The sequence below is a fragment of the Macrosteles quadrilineatus genome, unplaced genomic scaffold (genome assembly GCF_028750875.1).
Source record: "Macrosteles quadrilineatus isolate MER2022 unplaced genomic scaffold, UCM_ALF_1.0 Scaffold_8__2_contigs__length_117827958, whole genome shotgun sequence".
Taxonomy (NCBI): Eukaryota; Metazoa; Arthropoda; class Insecta; order Hemiptera; family Cicadellidae; genus Macrosteles; species Macrosteles quadrilineatus.
In genome coordinates this window covers 68743186-68765712 of record NW_026542601.1, presented here as the reverse complement: position 1 = coordinate 68765712, position 22527 = coordinate 68743186, and the positions used below count along the sequence as shown (strand labels likewise).

General features: G+C 36.4%; 1 protein-coding gene across 1 annotated transcript; it reads left to right on the top strand.

The window, feature by feature from the left end:
- Positions 1–428: 428 nt before the first annotated feature.
- Positions 429–20698, top strand: LOC128999311 (zinc finger CCHC domain-containing protein 2-like). Its single transcript, XM_054425742.1, has 9 exons — positions 429–1133; positions 6225–6318; positions 10805–10947; positions 11641–11805; positions 12020–12187; positions 12668–12950; positions 14572–14728; positions 17104–17492; positions 19907–20698. The coding sequence occupies exons 1-9, from the start codon at positions 564–566 to the stop codon at positions 19975–19977; spliced, it is 2040 nt and encodes a 679-aa protein (XP_054281717.1). The 5' UTR covers positions 429–563; the 3' UTR covers positions 19978–20698.
- The last annotated feature ends 1829 nt before the right edge of the window (positions 20699–22527 follow it).

Sequence of the window (22527 nt, the reverse complement as noted above, 5' to 3'; positions counted from 1 at the left end):
CAAGTAGACCTCGTATTTACGTGAACCAGTTCCTGGTCCTATTGACTTTGGTTACTGCTAGTATACATCCCATTTATGTAAATAAGATTCAGCTTTTACTTTGGAAAAGTATTAGATTAATATGCTTGCTCCACTCAATACTGAAAGCAAACAACTGCATTGTTTGTACCCACAGCCCAATGTACCCCTAGTGTTTTTGTTATATATGTGATTTCGGCTTTACTTGCCGAGAAAGCGATGATATTTCAAAGGCAGTGGAAAAGCTGAAGCTGTTAGCTGGTTCGCTGGGCTGGTGTGGGACGAGATTGGGAATGAGAGTCAGTTGATCTGATCTACGAGTAAAAAGTGGTGCAAACTGTTGGTAAAAATTTCTTTAGAGATTCAATGGCGATGAGAACAATTAAACAATTGATTTTTAGTAGGTTTTCATAGTCTGCGTTGGTAGAACTGGTAGCTTCCCCATTTGGCATTTCTCAGGTGCAGTGTCGTGTGCTTACACCTTACTGCTAATTGATAAGAAAAAGAAGTAGGCCTTCCCTTGTTAATTGTATCAATGTGTGGAAATGGTGTGCAAGGAAGATGTTGTTTCGTGGTTTAAGAGTTTACAAAGTCATACACGCATAGATGTCATGTGTAACCTGTTTAATTTGTGCTTACCCTTCGAACTACGGTTCCTAGGCACATGCCTGGAAGACCTCGGAAAACGAGATTTTCATGATCTCAGGACTACCGAAACTTCGGCTAATAACCCTTCAGAATTAAGTTCTCCAGACTTTCAGTGTATCAGTGATAAGCGTGCTCGAACTAAGTTGGCTTTATACATATCGCTGCTTCATTCTTGTAACTATGCATGCTCTAATGGTTTTTATAAAATCCTCTCTAACATTGAAGAAGTGAACCATCTTATTAAAGTTAATGGTGTATCTAGTGCAGATGATGAAGTTTTGGAAGAACTTCTTTTGATATACACCTTGGCTTTAAACCATCCTGCATTTACTTTTGAGCAAAAACTCTACTTAGGTGAAGTCTTTACTAAGCTTCAGCAAGAAGATGATCGAAGACAATGTGTTAAACGGACTAGATCGGTGCAAGGATCATCGGGGCTAGAGCAAGTTGACAAGATCTCAATGCAGGTAAGTTCATCGTCTCTTGTTAAAACTGCTTAACTTAGTGTAGGCCTAACACTAATCTTCAGAAATCCCTAAAGTTAGGCTAGAATCAATTTAGCTTTGAGTAAGTTAGGGCTGGCCTAGGCCTATGCCTAAGCTTAGTCCTTTGAAACTCTAGCAATAGGCCTAAGTTATCACTCTTTCCCTACATGACCTTAGCTTGGGCCATTGCATAGAGCTAGGTTTTCTTTGCTTGTTTAAGGGCTGCACTTTACTTGACGTGGTCCTACACTCACTCGATTGTTTTTTCAATTCGATATTTTCATTCGATTGTTTCATTCGATTTATCGTTTGGTTAGTTAGGTTAGGTTAACCTTACCTAACTAACCTAACGATATATCGAATGAAGCAATCGATTAATCGATATATCGATCGATATTTTCATTCGAATGAGTGTAGGACGTCAAGTAAAGTGCAGCCTGTTTAAGTTAGACTAGGCCTATCTTTTTTATCTTGAATTTCATGGGGTTAATGCTATGTAAGTAAATTAAGTGATCCTATTTTTATCCACTAAGTTACTGGTAACAGTTAATCAGTAGGCCTAGGTAGGTAGGCAGAGGATTTGCGTCCGGTAACCAGACGTGGATTAGCCTAAGTTAGGCGTCTGGCAGTTACCGTCATAACCTAAATTAACCAAACTTGCTGATAATGAAAGAAATAAAATGAAGGTTAAATTATGTTCATAAAATAGCCTAAAATTATAAGTTAAAGACCTCAAATTGTAACAAAAGATGTAGCCTACAGTTAAGGAGAAATGGCATTATAAGCAAAATCGGTAATTATATCGACCTCCGGACCTCACCCGAAATTAAAATTTTTTTTTTTCAAAATGGTCGAAATTTCACGCTGATTTCAAAAATGATTGTCGTTTTTTTCGGAAACGTCCCGTTTTCCCGTAAAATGGGAAAAACGGGAAAAATATTTTTTTCCTCAAAACCCATGTTGTGGGTACTCAAATTATGCGGAATTTCCTCCTGAACAAGAATATGTAAATTTCATTACGATCGGACCAAAAAAGAAATTTCCCCGTTTTCCCGTTTTTCGGTGATATTTTACTTAATAGTGGTCCGATCGTAATGAAATTTACATATTCTTGTTCAGGAGGAAATTCCGCATAATTTGAGTACCCACAACATGGGTTTTGACGAAAAAAATATTTTTCCCGTTTTTCCCATTTTACGGGAAAACGGGACGTTTCCGAAAAAAACGACAATCATTTTTGAAATCAGCGTGAAATTTCGACCATTTTGAAAAAAAAAAATTTTAATTTCGGGTGAGGTCCGGAGGTCGATATAATTACCGCAAAATCTTGGACAAACAGTTAAATTTAGTGTCACCGATGGGATTCCATCTAGATACTTAGGCCTACCTCTTGTATTACCTTTTGTACATCAGCCGAGTACTCTTTCCACTACACCACAAACACCAATGGCTGTAAATCGTATCGTTGTGGAAATGGTGTTCCGGGCCCCCACACCCGGTGACGTCACTGCCGGACGCCTAATCCATGTTCGGTTAATCCATGGTTCAGACGCGTTGCCTCTGCGAGGTAAAAAGGCCTATACTTCTGCCAAAGGTAGAGGCCTACTGGTATTGGTAAGTTAGGTCCTAACTACTTCTTTGCTTCTTGTAGGATTTTAGGCTAGATTGAGTAGCCTAAGTTACGAAAGAAATTCGTAGATTTTGGTTCTTATTTTGTTGTCTAAGTCTAAACATGAAAATAGTCAATTTTGATTTGGAAGTTATCGTGGGGAGCTTAAAAAGACGAAGACCTAATTTTGTGTAAGTTATTTAAGTTGAGTGTTGTTCCTTCTAAGTTTACAAAGATAGTTTGGGAAAAAATCACACTTAGGCTAAGTTAAGTAGGTAGGCCCAAGTTAAAACAGATTTGGCAATCACATACCGTCAGATGGGGCTACTCTGAACGAAAAGTAAAAAAAAAATGTTTTGGCTCTGTGTAACACACATGAAATATGTCATATCCTGCATCTAATATTCATTTTCTAATTCCTTGGTATAGGCCCTAAGTCTTACTTATCATAAAGTCTTCACGAGGATCAGGTTTATTTACCTCTGATGCTGACCTCAGCAACTACCAGTAGGTATCATGTAAAAGAAAGAAAAAGAAATTAAAGAAAGAAAAAACTGTAGGTAGGATATCTTATCTTAAACTTACTAATATTATAAATGTAAAAGTTTGTGTGTTTGTTTGTTTGAAGTTCAATCACGCTTTATATAACTACTGGACGGATTGGGCTGAAATTTGGCATGATGATAGCTCACATTCCCGATTAACATATAGGCATAGTCTTATCTCAAAAATCCTTTCGGGCTCCGCCCCACTGGCTCTGTAGCTCCCCATGTTAACCTTGAGTATTCATATTTAATGGGAATTAAAGAATTTAGTCAGCTGTCCAGTATTAAAAAGTTAGCCTATACGAATTACCAACAGGGTGCAGCACTATTATATTTTTTTGCATTTATGAAAACAGCTAATTTGAACTAAGCAGCGACAAAAAACTGTGATACGCAATGAGAAATGTCAAAGTAGGATTGTTTACAGGCATGTTTGTTTTTAATTTTATGAATGATTTGAGATATTTTGCGGATTTTTAATAATTTATTTTTCTCTATTGTTTAGAAGTGGTAGAAAATTGTGGCTATGGTAGATGTGTAAATAACGTAAATTTAAGGAAGCAAATTTTATCAAACTGTGTCCTCCCCCATTGCAAACGCAAAACTTGAGTATAACTGCAATAAGCATTAACTTTAACTTATGCCAACCCCGTACGAAGGACGGGTTCTCTGCTAGTTGTAAATATATTAGTCGTTTTTAAGTTTTTGTTATTGAAAAACTGTTTTTCACTGTAATATTCATCGATAACTTAATTAAGTGAAGAAGTTTAACCATTACCAGGCCTCTTGAAGAACTAAAGAATTATAGCCTACTAATGGAGGAGTAATTTACAGTTTCTTTGCGAGTTTTTTCAGTTTGTACTTAGGCTAAGTAAAAATTTTTATATTTAGCATAATATTTTTTAATATTTTGTGTACGGTATACCTATATTTGTTCATTGAAACCCCTTTTTTTATGGCATATCAAAGAAGCCCCTAGGTTTAACAGTAGATATGAGGTTAAAGTTTAAATGTTCATAGAAGCCCCATCCACAAGGCTACTTTGAACAGTCACAAAAATACAGTAGTATTTTTTTCTATATAACATCTCTTTTTTTAACATGCACAAGCTATAAGTTAGATAACATCCACTAGTTTTTAAGTTATTTAAATTTTTGTAACAAATTAGGATCACCGGAATTTTATCCCCTGGGCAAAGCTGACGTCACTGCGACTTATTAACCTGAGCGCTCAAAAGTTTGTTCGCGGCCGGAATTTTACCCCCGCGGATTTGGAAGTAGGCTAAATGAAAATAGACAGAGCGTGATTAATTAGATTAGCAATAAAAACCGGGATTTTAACCCCTGTCCATATAACTAGCGTTTAGACAACTGAAGAATGAAGATGTATGGGCTGGATGTTTACCCCCAGATTTTTACCCCCCGGAATTTTACCCCTTAGCCGGATATAGAAATTATTAAGAATGATTGATTTTCTTATTTCTATTTTTTTTTAATTGTAAACATTTTATTATTAAATAGCCTAACTTATCTGTTATTTAAACATAATTCACTGTTTAATTTTGATCATATTAACTAACCAACAGTTGGCTTCAATGATTAAATCCTGATATTCGAATCTCAAAATTAAAATTAAAAACCTGTTTGATTTCTAAGTTGATGTTACAAATAAATCAAGATAGCTACTTAACAATAAAATGTTTACTATTAAATTAAAATTGAATGAAGAGTCTTAACCATTCTCACTAATTTATATATCTAGCCAGGGGGTAAAAATCCGCCCGGGGTTAATTCCGGGGGTAAACTCAGCTTTGAAGGTGTAGCGTCAGCTGATGTCATAGCAACCAATATTTATTCTCGCTATTGGAATTTTACAGGAATGTACACAACTTATAGTTAACTCTTCATTAAAAATACTTTTCTCTTACTCATTTGATCAGAAGTTTATTGAACTACACACAACTATGACCAATGGATCTCCTAAGACCTACACCCGCATCATGCCACAACATACAGGATCGTTTGTTTTCAGCACTTGTGATTTTGTCTTCCTCCGTCAAGACAGTTTAAGAAGATCTTAACAGGGCCCATATGCTGGTCCCTACAAGGTCATATGTGCCGTGATGACAAGCCAATCACAATCATTATAAGAGGCCAAACAACATAAGTGTCTTTGGACAGGGTCAAGCGGATAGTGTCTTATATTGTCTTAAGTGTCTTATATTGTAGCGGATGAAAATCGTTTTCCTGAGCCTACGAAACGTTTGGTGCCACCTGGAATTCATGCAGAGGAATCCTCAAACCTACCACCTTGTAAAACTCCACCTGCGAAGCCGTATCAAACTCGTTCTGAAAGACAAATCCGACCCTGGGTTACTCTTCAGAATATATAGATTCCTTTTCTCTGTGGGAGGCTGGTGTAGCATCAGCTGATGTCTTTGCTTAAACATTATTTATCATTCTTGCTATTGGGTTTTTAGAGGAATGTACACACTTGTAACTCTTCATTAAATATACTGTACGTTTTTCTTTGGTCATAAGTTTATTGAACTACACTAACAACTAGACCAAAAAGTCTCCTCTAGCGAAGTTGCAAAAATTTACACATTGTTCATCAAAGGCTAAACTCTGTTACAAGAGTTGGTTTAACTTACTACTAGTAAGCTGTTCGATACATGATAGGCCTATAGGCCTAGAAGTTATATATTTTGTACTGTAATTGTATTGTAAATCGTCAGAAAAGTTTGTTTAAGTAATTGTAGTCTTAACTCAACAGAGCGTATTTATCAGATTTACCATTCGTTGTAGCCTGTTTATTATTACACAAAATTCAGTATTTCTAACTAAATAGCCTAGCCTACTTAGATTAATCACTAGAGATAACATTTTGAGGAATTTACTTACCCATGAACATTTGTAGGCTTATCAGCCATGTGGTTCACCGGATCAAATCCAGATGCATCCCCAGAGCAACACTGGTCACTCTACACCCATGACTCCTGCGGCTCTAACAGGTAATTTGGTACATAGGCTAAGTTTGCCAACAACTCTCCTCTTTTTTTGTGATGTAGGCCTACTCTTGTTATGCAGTTAATTAAGATGCCCCATATTTTTTTTTTTTTTTTTTTTTTTTTAGATCCAAAAGTCATATGGGCCTATGATTTAAAAGGTCTAGCGTACACAGGGTTTCCCTAAGTACTCAGCCAAAATCTGAGAAATGGTTTTATAGATCAAAATAAAGAGAAAAATGAGACACACTGACTAGCGCACGATCTTAATTTAACCTTATTGTATAAGAAATAAACTAAAAATCTTCATATATCACCTGTGATATTTATTAAGTTATCCCATCTTTTTTATTAAGGTGTCTTTTGATGGGAAATTACAAATTATATGAAAGTGCTCTTGACATTTTTTCATAAAATTGGCCGTTTTTTGGGAGCCTAAGTTAGCCTACAAAAAGTAAAATGGCTGCCATTTTGAATCTTCAAATTGGACAAACTTAACTTTACTTGGCAGATATCTGGTTGAATGAATAAATGATGGTGATTTACTCTAGAAAAATTTGCTATATGGTACAAAAGTTTATATTTTAAAATACCAGGCATTAATTTCAACAAACATAAATTAACTTAAATTTGGGCCTGCTACAAAAATATGGCAGAGGGAAAAAATTTACAAATGAACTTTAATGTTGAACGATAAAAAGTAACAAAACGAAGATAAAAATAAACTTTATGGTTAGTGGAGTGGATTAGGTGAAGATTTAATTCTTGGTTCACTCTGTATATTGTCTCATAAAACCATTTCTCAGAGTTTGGCTCTTTACCTATGGGACACCCTGTTTACTTTCGTAGGTTATACTACAAATTGCATACCTATGCCTATTAGCCTATCCAGCCATCATCAATGGAGACCTAAAGTAGCCTATTACCAGTATTGAGGAATAAGTATTTTTTTTCTGATTTGTCTTGATTTAGGCTATTTATTTAATGTTAGTTTGTTAGGTACCTAATAAATGAATGTGTCTCTAAGATTTTGAATGTTTGTTCTATTTAAAAAGATGTTAATTGTATCAGAGTGTAGGCCTAATGATGAAGAGGTTAGAATGTTTGTCAACCATTCACGCTATAGGCCTAGTCTCTTCTTAGCGCATATCTACAGCCGAATGTATGAGTCAGTAATACTAGGCTGACGTTCGTTGAGGCGTCCACAAAATCGTGTGGAGTTATCAGGGCATTGTCATTGCCCCTTACCATCATTCTTCATTATTAAGTTATTTTACCTTCAATATTGGAGTGAGTAAGACAGTTACATATTGTTCCCAGTGAATAGAAGTAAAATCCACAGTGATCTCATTATATGTATTTTCAGAGACCTGTATATTTACATATTAAGCTTAAAACCCTTGAAGTATGCAAACTTGTAAATAACAGAGAGTGATACAGTTAAAAATAGTGTAAAGTAGAATCCAACCAAAATAGTTTCGGCTTCTACCATAACTGCATAAAAGTTTTACTGTTTGCAATGGTAAGTGTATGAAGGTAAACACAAAAGATATATATCTCCCTTATATCTGACCCCCTAAAAACTAAAAGAGTTGAACCAACCAAACAATTAGATAAAACTATTCAATAAACTAATTTACATCTAGGCTACTGCAATATTATTTCATAATATACAATAGGCCTGCTATTTATTGATACGGACAATTAATTTTAATGACATTGAACATTCCTTACTAAAACTGTGATATTTAAACAATGATTATCGACTTGCTTATTGTACAGACCGAGCTTTTTTAAACGCTTGTCAGTCGTTACTTTGCAAATCTAGGGTCAAAAAATAGTACATCTATCAGTGGAACTAGGCTCTAATATAATATGGTTTTCATTCAAACCAATTCATCACTGTATGGACTACTATTAAACATTCAATTTAAAGGATTTCTCAAGTACGCATATTTCATATAAAAAAAAAAATTTTTTAACTAAGATAGCCTACTATTATTTTGTAGCGATGGGCTGGTTAGGGATGAATTATTTTTGAGTGGGTTATGGTTGGTGCTGGCTGGCTGGGGGTTACATGAAATCATGAACATGAGATTAAGGCCCCTTTTATTCACCGTGGCAGCCCGCCAGGGGTTCGCCGCGGTTTTGTAAATGCATTGCCGTAAATGGGTGCTTTTATTCAAATAGGAACGGTCTCTGAAGTTGCGGCTAGCCGCGAAGGTTTGTAAATTCATCCTAAGTTACCACATGGGTGGTTAGGTATTGGTGTACTTCAAGAAATGTCTGGTCAGACTAATTTAACTGAGGGCTTAGGAAGCGCTGGATCTGTTTAATTAAAAGGAAAAAAGGCTGTACTCTTGCTAAACATCCTAAGCCATCTATTTACGAGCTGTGATTAACCAATTTGTACTATGTTCAACTTAATAAACAACCTGAAAATCTAATATCTGCATTGATATGAATAAATTGATAAATGCCTTGATATTGAATAGGCCTACTGAATTTTAGACTAATAATTTATGGACTAGTGAATTACTTGGATTGGAAGGAGAGAAGTTTTACGTTTTTAGATCAGTTTAATATTTTTATTGTCCAAATAGATGCTGGATTCAATAAAAAGGAAACTCTTATTTAAACACGCAAGCAAACTATTTCCTAAAACCCCTGGTTTCTCCACAGCAACCCCAGACTAAAGCTGAACTATTGCATACTAAAGAAGTTAACTTAACCAAAATTAATAATAATAATACCCTACTCTCAGACTTAGGTAGGCTACTTATTGAAAACTGTGATCCAGTTTGTTTGCAATAGGTCTTGGGTGAGGGAGGTTGGATTTGTTTCGTTTCCGTTTCTGCGGCTGACTATTGATTTACCAGCCATTTACACATTGTCCTAAAATAGCTAAAACCCTAAAGCTGTTATTTAACTGAAGGTTCTTCAAAGACCAAAAAATATAGAATAATGTAGTTAGAACTGGTGAAAAACATTTTTAATTTAAGTAAGGATTTCAAAAAATAAAATGTATGTTTGATGGTCGAGTAATACAGTAGATCAAAGAATGGTATGTAAACCGACAATTTTGTCTAAGTTAAAACATGTAGTTCTGTTCTGTCCGAATGAAATCCCACGTAATTTATATTAGCATGTGTGGTTTTCATACAAACGAATCTATAGATAATATGAGTGCTACTATAAAACTATTAAAGAAGCTTTCCCCAAGTAAGCTTAGGGAATTACGAACACACCGTATCAGCTATTATTTAATTAGATATGATGCTGTTTGAATTTAAACAGGTTTATGTTGGATCAATACTTACTTGATTAGTATTAAAATAATAGTTTTCATTCAAACCAATTCAACACTATTATATGTTCCTAAATAAACATTTTCCAAGTAAGCCTTGGGCAGTGTTGTTAAATTGTATCGTACTCTTGTACAATAATCGCAAAGTAAATGGCTTAAAAATTTTTTATAGCATTTAAAATTGTCTATTTTGTAGGGTAAAACTAATAAAATTTTGCTACAAATAGGTACTTAATAATAAAATAAAATAAATTTGGTTAGTCCATGTGGTAAATACTAAATTATATTCAAACTAAAACCAAGAATTAATCATGCTAAATAATAAATAACAAGATGATTAACAGCCTGAATATTAGAACAGAAACGGTATTGACTATAAGCTTAACAAAATTACGTCATTGGCACAAAAGTAAACATTTTTTTGTATTATTATTTATATGAAACTATCAAAGTTGTCCATGCCATATGTTAATGTAAATAGTTTAAGGTTCCAACTAGTGCAACGTCATTTGTTCATGTTTATGATCCATACCGTTTCGGTTTTAATATCCGTAATCAACAGTTAATATAATTCTATCGGCTGTTTCGTAATGCGTTGCATTCAAGATAACGGCTGATCTCATGCCTTTGTTTATGTGTCAAATACTGCTTCCATAAGGATTACAATGAAACTTTAATTGAGACCATGTAGGGTGGATTCCTGGGATAATATTTTAATGCCATATAGATGTTGGCACTCACCAAATAGTATTTATCACCATCCAGAAATTTTGAAAATAATTGCTTCAGCCATCTATAAGGGGTTTGTGTATGACAAAATGGACAAAAGTTTATGTAAAGGAGCATTGCTCGCTCCGCTCAAAAAAGGGATTGAGGGTGTGATGATTTTATTGTTTGTATGCTCTACCTTGTGATCTTGCAAATTTGTACACATTTCTAATAGAGATTGGAAATACTATTACTTAGCAAAATTAGTCAAGAACGTTCCATAACTTTTCAGTAAAAGGTGAAATAATACTATTTTGTCACCTATTACTTCCCTGTCCTAGATTAGAGTTATTGTATTTCTTGCCGCAATAGTAAGCACGCAGACTATTACTATTACTTGATGATGCTACCTGTTAATAGGAAGAAATGATTTGTATTATTCAACTCCCTTGTTCTATTTCTGCTCTATGTTTGTAGGTGATCCGCTTGTGAGCATGCCTGAGCCAATGATGGGGTTCCTCCCGCCATATTTAATGAGTTACCACCCTGCCATGGTGCTACAGCCACCCCCCTCAGATCAAAGATCTCCCTTGGTCAGTCGTACCAACTCACCTTGCCAGGTTGGAAGAGATTTACTGGAAAACAATTTTTTTTATCATGAAAATGTCTACCACAAAGGTGGAACTGCTGAAATATAGTGTCCAAATTGTAATCTATATAATCTGAGTGAAAGAGTTCATTTAAGCTTAAAGGTTTTTAAATACCCTTAGTTTTTAATTTTATAAACTCTAAGTGTCTTTGTTTTATTAGGGTTTTGTGTTAAACAGAGTGTTTTGTTTGATTTAACTGTAAAAAAAAAAACGCAAGTAGCCTATGCCTCTATCGCTCAAGAGATTGAGTTTATGTCCTTAATATTTGTACGACTTTGCTACTGAAATACAAGTTTTGGTCCTGCTTCAGTGGTTGATACTTTTGTGTTATTTATTTTTTCTTTGTCCTCAAAACAGAAAATCTATGAATATGATGTTTTGGAGAAAGTTTGAGTGTGTTGCAATCTAGCTACCATTGGAGCATTTTTACGCATATAGTTACAGTTTCATGAAGCGTTTTATTAGTTTTATGTTCTCATTGTTGTACAAACTGTAAAAACTTGAACTAGAACTTTGATTGCAGTCTGCGGTTATTGAAACTGAACTGAAGTTATTTTCTGTATTGATCCAGAAAATTGATATCTGTGAAACAAGAAATATAAAGTTTATAAAGGGAACTTGCAATATATAGGGACATATAGTTGATGTTTTCTCTTGTTACAGTCTAACTCCCCTAGTAGAGCGGGCTCACCAGGGAGACCGAAGACTCTGCCTCAGTCGTTCAACCGACCTCCGCCCCCCGTCATCGACCCTCTAAGGGTTGAACAGATGGGTAAAGATGTGCCACACAACTTGCCTAATGCTGGGAAACCAACGTCTATGGAACAGGTACAAATCTGTGTGTCAATAGATCAATAAGACATGAATGATTCTTGGTAGGCTACTTTGGCCAAGCTAAAAATTACAGTAGCATTATTTAATATAGTATTTAGTACTGTATTTGCAAAAGATTGCGATTTTTTAAGAATCTCGCAAATCATTTCACCCATGCAGTGTAGCCAATTAAAGATAGAGTTAGTTGATAACTCAATTGTTGCACCAGTTGAGACGGCTGACTGATGAGGAACTACGAGAGCAAGGGTTCAACAACCTGTCTATCAACCAGTTCCGTACGTTGGAGACCAAGCTTCAAGCTACCAATGGTTACAACCTTCCGGGCAAGAAGTTACCTCCCGTAGAACCTGAGCCTGCGCCTGCAGCTGACGTCTCTGTAAGTTCAACTTAACATGTTTTAGTTTTAGTAGTTTTACTAATTGTCAAAATCAGAACTTCTAATATCAAATCTTAACTCTCCTGCCACTATTTTTTTGCTTCTATAAAAATATCAAAATCAGTGTAACATTAGACAGATACGAAATTGATCTCACTTTGTATCATCCAGTTAGCATTATACAGGTTGTTTGAAGGTCAGTTAGCTTAACTCATAATTTATCTTATCATAAGGTTGTTTTTTTAGGCTACCAAATTTATTATTTATTTAATAGTTACTCTCAGCTATATATTAAAAGATAAATTTTTAAGTGCCACAATCTATTTTAGAGGTCAGTAGCTAATTGTGCTTAGACTGTCACTAAACTATTATTTGTCGGTCTTACCGATATTAGTTTATTTGTAGGTCAGTGGCTGAAGTTGTTCCTCTGTAATTTTTTCTTCAGTATGTTACATTATGTGTTTGTATTTGTGTACACAGGCCGCTGGACCGTTGCGGAGGTACAACAGCATGGACGGCCCACTCAACCCTGCGCCGCCTCAGCCGCAGTTTTACTACCCGTGTATCACGTCACCGTCGTGTCTGGCGTGCATGGTGGGCTACCGTGGTGCGCCACACGCCAAGTTCCCTCTGGTACATCAGCTCAAGTGCATGAGTCTGGAGAACGACGCCAGCCTTCACAACTCCAGTGCTAGTGACTCTGCTAGTGACCACTCACCACCCGACACACCTAGTCTGACCACTGCACCGTTAGAGAGAGGAGGTAATCATATCAACCAATTAAGCTTATACCTACTAGTGTACCTGTTGCTCGAATTCGAGCAATTGCTAAGTATTACAGGCGTTATTTTAAAACGAATAAATGTCATAATTTCTGATGACTTTAAAAGGTTCGACTAAAAAGTATGGAAATACTCAAGATGTACATAACAGATCGATATATTGAACATTTCTTGTAAATAGGCCCTCTTGTAATTTTTCTAAAGCTGATCTTGTTTATAGTGTTTTTTACAAATAGCCTTACTCATAGCCGCATTAGGTTGTCCATAATAACGATTATAAATTCTAAAAAAACACATTATTTCTACTTATTCTCCTTGGTGGTGTTCTATGACTTTCCTATGTTTCCATAGTTTGCAAATCGGCTCTTTCAATGATTACTAAGAAATGTAGCACAGTGTTATTTCAGTTTTCTTTTTAGTATATCAATTTATCCCGGCTCTCTCGCTTTTTCTATTGTAATATCTACGCAAACCAAAATTCAAATAGGAAATATTTCATTTCAACCAAGCTAGCAAATGTGTGTAGCAAACTGTTAGATTAGCAAACTTATTGACTGTTTAGTTTACAATTAACATTATGCTCTTCTTCTCACTTTTAATTTCTGGCAACAGCTGGAGTTTCATTAGCCTACTATGTTTGCTTCCCATGTTAATCTTATGGAGAAATACAAAACTTTAAAGAGCCCCAGGGCCTATAATTATTTCACTAAAAAGGAAGTTTCCTGCACAACTTCACGTTACGCTCTTTCCAATGACACCAAAAACATGTCAATCGGTTCAGTAGTTTCGGAGGAGTAATTGTCACAAAAAACCTGCTTGCGTATTAAATAAGTCAACATATTTTCAAATAGTTTTCTTTTGTGGAATTGTTAAACATAGTACTAAAGACGCAAAACTGTTTTTAATGTCTAATGTGTGTAAAATTTTATCAATCTGTGATTGTGGCCCTAGTTGGTATTTACTACTGTTACAGCGACATCATCCTTTACGGAAAATCATGAACATCTACTGGGATTTAGGAGATGTCATCATTGTCACCAGCCATACCGACAAAATCGTGAACATTTTGTCTGCTGTGTTCACGGGGACTTGTAATCCTAGGCACAAGTGTAACTCACGGTGACATCATCATATTCTCCCGCAAAAGTAGCGAATTAGTGGACACCTTCCTCAATTGCAAATACCAAGGGCTATTGTAATCCACCAAGCTGACAAAATTGTTCAGATCTCCTATGATGGCAGACACATCATCGTCATTTGCGATTGCGGAAAATTTCTTACAGCTAAAACATATCTCATACTGATTAAATCCAAAATTAAATCTAATCATACCTGAGGATCAGGAATGTATTCGTCCCAAATGTTTTCTAGAATTTTGGGAACTGTTTATTCATTGAGTTACCAGTAGGTAGCGAAGGTTGTGCACATAAGTAGAAGTTTTATAAGAAAAATATAGACTTGGTTGTTGTCTCTAGTATTCAGTTTAGTAACAGTAGCAGTGTTTGTAAACAGGTGTGTGATGTGTATGTGTCACAGGTCCAGTGGTAACAGTTGTTTGAGTTGTCACAGGTCCAGGTGTAACAGTTGTATGATGTGATACAGGTCCAGCAGAGGTGTGGGAGGAGCAGAGGTTACCAGAGACAAGTGACAGGATAGTAGCTGGACATGGACGTTCACGAGGAGCTGGCCGCAGCAGTCGTACCAACCCTCCGGGAATACAGACCTTGCCTCGGGGCCGTGGACTCAATCCTGCTCATAGGTACACTTGAATTTGTTGTCACTTGCCAACAACTTCTCAACAGATATTACATCTTGATAATTTAATGGTATTGGGAAAACTATTCACAGCTAATTTTAACATGAAAATAGTTCCAGTTAATAGCATTCAATAATCTAACATACAAGTTTATTTCATATTTTGCCCCAAAAAAACTAACTCCAGAAAGAAATGGTATGTTAAAGTTGTATTTTAACACTTAAAATAATTTTCTACTAATATATTTTTTTTTTAAATCACCGTCACATTTATTTTGATTTTGTAGGCGTCAAAAATACACACTTCCTGCACTTTTTATGGACGACATTTGTAGAAAGTAGTTGTACAAGTTTTGGAACAAATAAATAGTGGAAGCATCCTAGAAGAATTAGTTAAAGCAGATCAACAGTCAGTTTGAAGAACCCTTGCCACAAGCTTAATATAATGTTTTCGTTAGTTAGAGGATTCCTATAAGAAACGTATTAATACTGAACTCTAATTATGTGCAAAAGCCTTATAGAAAAGATTGTATGTCTGTTCAGCAGATGGAATTTCTGCTTGTGTACTGGTTTTTGTAATACGACTGATGCAGATAAAGGAACATGGTGCACGCTGATGTAAATTAAGATTTTAGTATGAAAAATGTTATTACAGTAGTGTGAAACTGACTTTCTTTTAACACTTATTGGTATGTTGTGCTCCTAAATTATTTCATTCAATCTTCTCAGCAACGCATTTAAATACATCACTACCGATTTACATTATAGCTATATTTTAACTGTTGCTGAAAATCTCAGAATTTGGTGTTCAATCACATGCTTGTAGAAATTCATAATCTGTTGGAGGTTTCACCCCTAGAAGACACTATGACATATGATATTTGACATCTATTTAAAGTAACACATGATGAAGATTCAAAACATCACAGAGGCAGACAAAAGCATATTCTTTGATTGAAAATACTGAAATCACTATAGTTTAAAGAATCTGGGAGAAAGATGAGTAGGATTAATAAATAAAAGTATATATTTGAAATAACAAACCGTTGAAAAGTAATATACACACTGACAGCTGATCAGAGTTGCAACAAGGAAAGGTTATCAACTACGAGTTTTTGAGACTAAAAATATGAAAAAATTAGCAATTCTCTCACAGATTTGTTTATTGACCCTTAGGACAAGTTCAAAAAGAAAAAGAAGTTATTAAGAAGATGCAATGCCGATTTGTTTATTGACTTTTAGACAAGTTCAAAAAGAAAAAGAAGTTGTGAAGAAGATGCAATGCAGATTAGTTTATTGGCCCTTAGACCAGTTCAAAAAGAAAAAGAAGTTGTAAAGAAGATGCAATGCAGATTTGTTTATTGACCCTTAGACAAGTTAAAAAAGAAAAATAAGTTGTCAAGAAGATGCAATGCAGATTTGTTTATTGACCCTTAGAGAAGATCAACAAGAAAAATAAGTTGTGAAAAAGATGCAATGCAGATTTGTTTATTGGCCCTTAGACAAGTTAAAAAAGAAAAATAAGTTGTCAAGAAGATACAATGCAGATTTGTTTATTGACCCTTAGACAAGTTCAAAAAGAAAAATAAGTTGTGAAGAAGATGCAATGCAGATTTGTTTATTGACCCTTAAACAAGTTCAAAAAGAAAAATAAGTTGTGAAGAAGATGCAATAGTAGATTAATTGACCCAGGATGGGATGATTAGTGTAATAGAACTGTAACAAATGAGAAACCTCCTGAAGTAGGCTTGATTGTATGGAGTGACCAAGTGACCATGTCGGAAATAAATTATTGCGAGGCTTACAATCACTTCAGATTTGAGTGGCCACAGGAATAAGTAAGTAATTAGTGCACCTCAGTTAAAATAACATCAGGACTTATAAAGATAAAATAATACCAATAAAACTTTTTTTATAGAATAATTGCTATTGACAATGCTATGCTACTGTGCCTTTGTCAATATCAGGCAAAAGAATAATTGGGGCATTGGTTTATTGAGATTGGTAAGGTCTTTTTAGCCATTGAGTAGCTGATTATCAAAGCAGAAATATCAAAAAGTCATAAATATTTAATAAATGTTTTATACAATACCTATTCTATGTTATGTATGTGAATAAAGGCTGATGATTGTTTAAGTAACTTGCTGGTTTACTTACATATTTATTTACTTATGATAAAACTCTTACGTACTTTTTTTATTCTTATTCAAAAATTAGTAATTGATGCAAATAAATATATGCTTAGCTCATGCCGTACAACAAAATAATTTTTTTGACATACTAAAAAATCCACTGTGTTCTCAAACAATTTTTTTGTAGAATCCCAAATTTGTATTTAGGCTATTGATAAACGGTTTTTACGTTTCAATTTTTTCACAGGCGGAGGGATGCAAACTCTGCTAATGGCTCGGTAGACGACCGCAAAGTGTTCAATAACGAAGGAGGCAACGGCGGAGGGGTGACTTTCCCCTTCACCACCCCGTTGTATCCCCAGAATCAGTTCGTACATGCAGCCGCCTTCCCGTCATTCACGTCGCAGGGCTCCGTTTACCATCGACTGCCTCTACATCATCCCAACGGAGAGATGCTGTTCCATCCGTTGCCGCCACCTCCCACGACACAGTTCCTGCCCACACGGCCTGCGCTGCCGCATATGCCTTTCTCGCCCCTTGTCCCTCCGCCTAAGATCTCTTGTTACAACTGTGGCAGTCAGAGTCACATCGGCCCGGACTGTCCCGAGGCTACCATTGAGGAGATTACCAACAAGGGTGAGTTCAATGAATCCCACACCACCCAAATCGTCATTCTTAACATTTTAAATTATATAAAAAAAGTATATACAACAAAGTATTTGAGGAAAATAATCCGCAGATAAGATAAATCAAATTAACAAAACTACTTGAATTTGACATAACTTAACCCAAACAAACTTCCTCCAATACTTCCAATACCAAACATTTTGAATTTTGTTCTCCACGAATCACAAAAACTGAAATAATACAACCTAATCTAATCTGTCCATAAAGGAACCAACCAGCCGGTGAGTGTCCACCCACACAGGACAAGCCTCTCTCTTGTGCTCTTGTTATGTGTTGCTGACCGTGTATGTGTTATGTGCAGGTCAATACAAGATCGACTACACCAACAACTATCCCAAGCCTGGCGAGTGTCCACCCACACAGGACAAGCCTCTCTCTTGTGCTCTGTTATGTGTTGCTGACCGTGTATGTGTTATGTGCAGGTCAATACAAGATCGACTACACCAACAACTATCCCAAGCCTGGCAAGTGTCCACCCACACAGGACAAGCCTCTCTCTTGTGCTCTGCTATGTGTTATGTGCAGGTCAATACAAGATCGACTACACCAACAACTATCCCAAGCCTGGCGAGTGTCCACCCACACAGGATAAGCCTCTCTCTTGTGCTCTGTTATGTGCTATGTGTTGCTGATCGTGTATGTGTTATGTGCAGGTCAATACAAGATCGACTACACCAACAACTATCCCAAGCCTGGCGAGTGTCCACCCACACAGGATAAGCCTCTCTCTTGTGCTCTGTTATGTGCTATGTGTTGCTGATCGTGTATGTGTTATGTGCAGGTCAATACAAGATCGACTACACCAACAACTATCCCAAGCCTGGCGAGTGTCCACCCACACAGGACAAGCCTCTCTCTTGTGCTCTGTTATGTGCTATGTGTTGCTGATCGTGTATGTGTTATGTGCAGGTCAATACAAGATCGACTACACCAACAACTATCCCAAGCCTGGCGAGTGTCCACCCACACAGGACAAGCCTCTCTCTTGTGCTCTGCTATGTGTTATGTGTTGCTGATCGTGTATGTGTTATGTGCAGGTCAATACAAGATCGACTACACCAACAACTATCCCAAGCCTGGCAAGTGTCCACCCACACAGGACAAGCCTCTCTCTTGTGCTCTGCTATGTGTTATGTGCAGGTCAATACAAGATCGACTACACCAACAACTATCCCAAGCCTGGCGAGTGTCCACCCACACAGGATAAGCCTCTCTCTTGTGCTCTGTTATGTGCTATGTGTTGCTGATCGTGTATGTGTTATGTGCAGGTCAATACAAGATCGACTACACCAACAACTATCCCAAGCCTGGCGAGTGTCCACCCACACAGGACAAGCCTCTCTCTTGTGCTCTGTTATGTGCTATGTGTTGCTGATCGTGTATGTGTTATGTGCAGGTCAATACAAGATCGACTACACCAACAACTATCCCAAGCCTGGCGAGTGTCCACCCACACAGGATAAGCCTCTCTCTTGTGCTCTGTTATGTGCTATGTGTTGCTGATCGTGTATGTGTTATGTGCAGGTCAATACAAGATCGACTACACCAACAACTATCCCAAGCCTGGCAAGTGTCCACCCACACAGGACAAGCCTCTCTCTTGTGCTCTGCTATGTGTTATGTGCAGGTCAATACAAGATCGACTACACCAACAACTATCCCAAGCCTGGCGAGTGTCCACCCACACAGGACAAGCATCTCTCTTGTGCTCTGTTATGTGCTATGTGTTGCTGATCGTGTATGTGTTATGTGCAGGTCAATACAAGATCGACTACACCAACAACTATCCCAAGCCTGGCGAGTGTCCACCCACACAGGATAAGCCTCTCTCTTGTGCTCTGTTATGTGCTATGTGTTGCTGATCGTGTATGTGTTATGTGCAGGTCAATACAAGATCGACTACACCAACAACTATCCCAAGCCTGGCGAGTGTCCACCCACACAGGACAAGCCTCTCTCTTGTGCTCTGTTATGTGCTATGTGTTGCTGATCGTGTATGTGTTATGTGCAGGTCAATACAAGATCGACTACACCAACAACTATCCCAAGCCTGGCGAGTGTCCACCCACACAGGATAAGCCTCTCTCTTGTGCTCTGCTATGTGTTATGTGCAGGTCAATACAAGATCGACTACACCAACAACTATCCCAAGCCTGGCGAGTGTCCACCCACACAGGACAAGCCTCTCTCTTGTGCTCTGTTATGTGTTGCTGACCGTGTATGTGTTATGTGCAGGTCAATACCAGATCGACTACACCAACAACTACCCCAAGCCTGGCGAGTGTCCACCCACACAGGACAAGCCTCTCTCTTGTGCTCTGCTATGTGTTATGTGTTGCTGACTGTGTATGTGTTATGTGCAGGTCAATACAAGATCGACTACACCAACAACTATCCCAAGCCTGGCGAGTGTCCACCCACACAAGACAAGTGACCTCGCCTCTCTACTATAGTTACGTCTTCCAGCACCAGCGCAGCGCCATTGTCACCGTAAACTATTTATTTCTATGATTACTTTTTGTTTTAATAGTGTAATTAGCCTTATCTGTGCACATTCTTTTATATAATTTTCTAAGCGTATAAATTATTTAAAGTCTTAACGCTTATCACGGCAGGTGAAGCTGATTCGTATTATTTATTGTAGTCGGGATATTATTATTTTTTTAGTCCGACTTTATTTATGTCTTAAGGTGGTCACACCGACTATATAGCGTCCCTTTATGACTCAAAGTATTTTGTTATACCTTTTTATTGATTGAAAACCGTTTTTATATTTATACTGAAATATTTTCTGTAATATTAATCTTGAACAGATTTTACTGAAGTTAACAACCCGATTTACACTCACACGATGAAGCTCTCTCAAAAAGTGTCCTTATCGACAGATCGGTGATGATCCCGGTACTTAATCGCTTGCTTCACATCGTCTCTAAGTGACATCTACTGTTGAGTCTAGCGTTTCACAACTACGGTAGTGATTTGTCTGTGTTCATTGCTGTAAATACCATTAATGTTACATTTGTGTAAATAGATTTACTATAAATACTACCAATAAGTCATGAAAAATATATTTGTTAAGTTGTAACGTGTGAGTTAAAAATATTTTACCTTTGTGTATTTTAAAGGAAAAAAGATAAAAAATATTTGAATAAAAAGAAAACCTCTATTTTTTGTGTATTTATTTATCCCTTACTTCCTTCCTTCAATTATCAATGATCTTTATTTAGGGGATTATGAGTGTCTGTAACTTGTATGATTTTGCCCCTGTGTTTGTGTTGTGTGAGTGTGAAGCCTCTGTTATTTGTAAGAAGACTATACAGTAAATACTTTTGTCATTAAAGGCTATTGGTGCAATGGTGTGTAGTGTCAAGAGCCTTGGAGAACAAATAAGGGCAACACACAAGGGCTTGGCAATTTCACCTCAAAAACGGCTAATATTCAAGGTATTTCAAGGCAAACCTAATTTCATGTTAATTTGGACTTTGTTGCTATAACTTACAGTTTATAGTTGTTTAGATATGTTGTTTTAGTGCTCAACGAATACAATTAAATGTGAGGTTGCTGGCTAGATCCTGAGATATGTGTCTCTTGGTGGTTGGAACTTGACTCATCTGCAAGTTACTTGATCATTGGGCTTATAATAAATAATAATGGCCAATAGAGCTAACTGGTCCTAGAGAAAAAACTATAATCTTATTTTTCCTCTGTCTCATCTTAAAATACACACCCTTGTTGGTAAGTCAACAGTCTGGAGTCAACATATTAAATTGAATCAGGGGTACCGCAAGGCAGTGTTCTTGGTCCTATTTTATACATTTTGTTCACTTATGATCTACCAAGAAGGGTATTTCAGTTGCAACGTTTGCAGATGACACTGCTTTTTTATCAAACCAGGATCATATTTTGGCATCATCAAACTTACAGGCTGCATTAGACTACAAAATTGGAAAATTAAAGTAAACGAAACAAAGTCCATTCAAGTTACATTTACTATGTCAACAAGAACTTGCCCACCAGTAACATTGAATAATGTCATGCTTCAACAAGAAAAGAAGTTAAGTAGGTACCCTACCTCGCTATGCACTCAACAGAAGACTTTAGACCTACACCAGCTCTGGGGAACCTCTTCAAACTCAAATAGGCTAGGTAAAGAAATAATTCAAAGATTTCAATCCAAAACACTTAGAAAACTTTTACAAGCACCTTGGTATGTATCTAATAAAGTTATTCATCAAGATACAAAATTAACTTTTCTTTAGAGAAGAAATAAAGAAACGAAGCGAAAATTGTCAAAGAAAATCATCCAAATTTCCAGGCAGTCAACCTCCTCGATAATAGCGAAGCTACTTACAGGCTCAGAAGAATACATCCAATCTATCTTCCAAATTGTTTCTAGTTTATTTTTTATAAAATGTTTTGCTTTGTATGTTAGTGCACTCGCTGGAGTGTTAAGTGTTAACATAACACAAGCTGCTATACGGGTGCTTGGCAACGGGAAGAAAATTTGACCTAGAGAGCTATTAAAGTGGTGCTGATGTGCGTTACAGCGATAATATACAACTAACAATAATAATACAGCAACTCTATGGTTTAGTTTGAAAATATAAACTGATTTAAAAGCGTAAACCTACTTACTTTCAAACCCCTACTTTTGATGTTGAAATGAAATGAAATAATATTTTTAAATGAAATGTTTCCCATAAATTATATACGTATATAAGTACATTTTATTTTTTTAAAATATTACAGCAAAAATTACTAACTATATAACTAAACAAAAATTATATTCTGTTGAAAGAGATGTTATTGATTTATGTTAATAGATCCATAAGAATATGACAACATACCTTAGTGTAGCAATAACATCAATTGCTTCATATTGATGATTCATGAGTGACATGTTTTACCATAATTCTTCAATAGTCAAGCCTCTTCACATGTAGCTTACTATATAAATTTAAAAAATGAAACTTTGAGCAATACT

Excerpts from the sequence above, each read along its gene's own strand:
- LOC128999311 (XM_054425742.1), top strand. The coding sequence starts at position 564 with ATGGTGTGCAAGGAAGATGTTGTTTCGTGGTTTAAGAGTTTACAAAGT. Across the intron at positions 10,948-11,640 it reads GTACCAACTCACCTTGCCAG|TCTAACTCCCCTAGTAGAGC; the intron begins GTTGGAAGAGAT and ends CTCTTGTTACAG. Across the intron at positions 17,493-19,906 it reads TGAGGAGATTACCAACAAGG|GTCAATACAAGATCGACTAC; the intron begins GTGAGTTCAATG and ends TGTTATGTGCAG.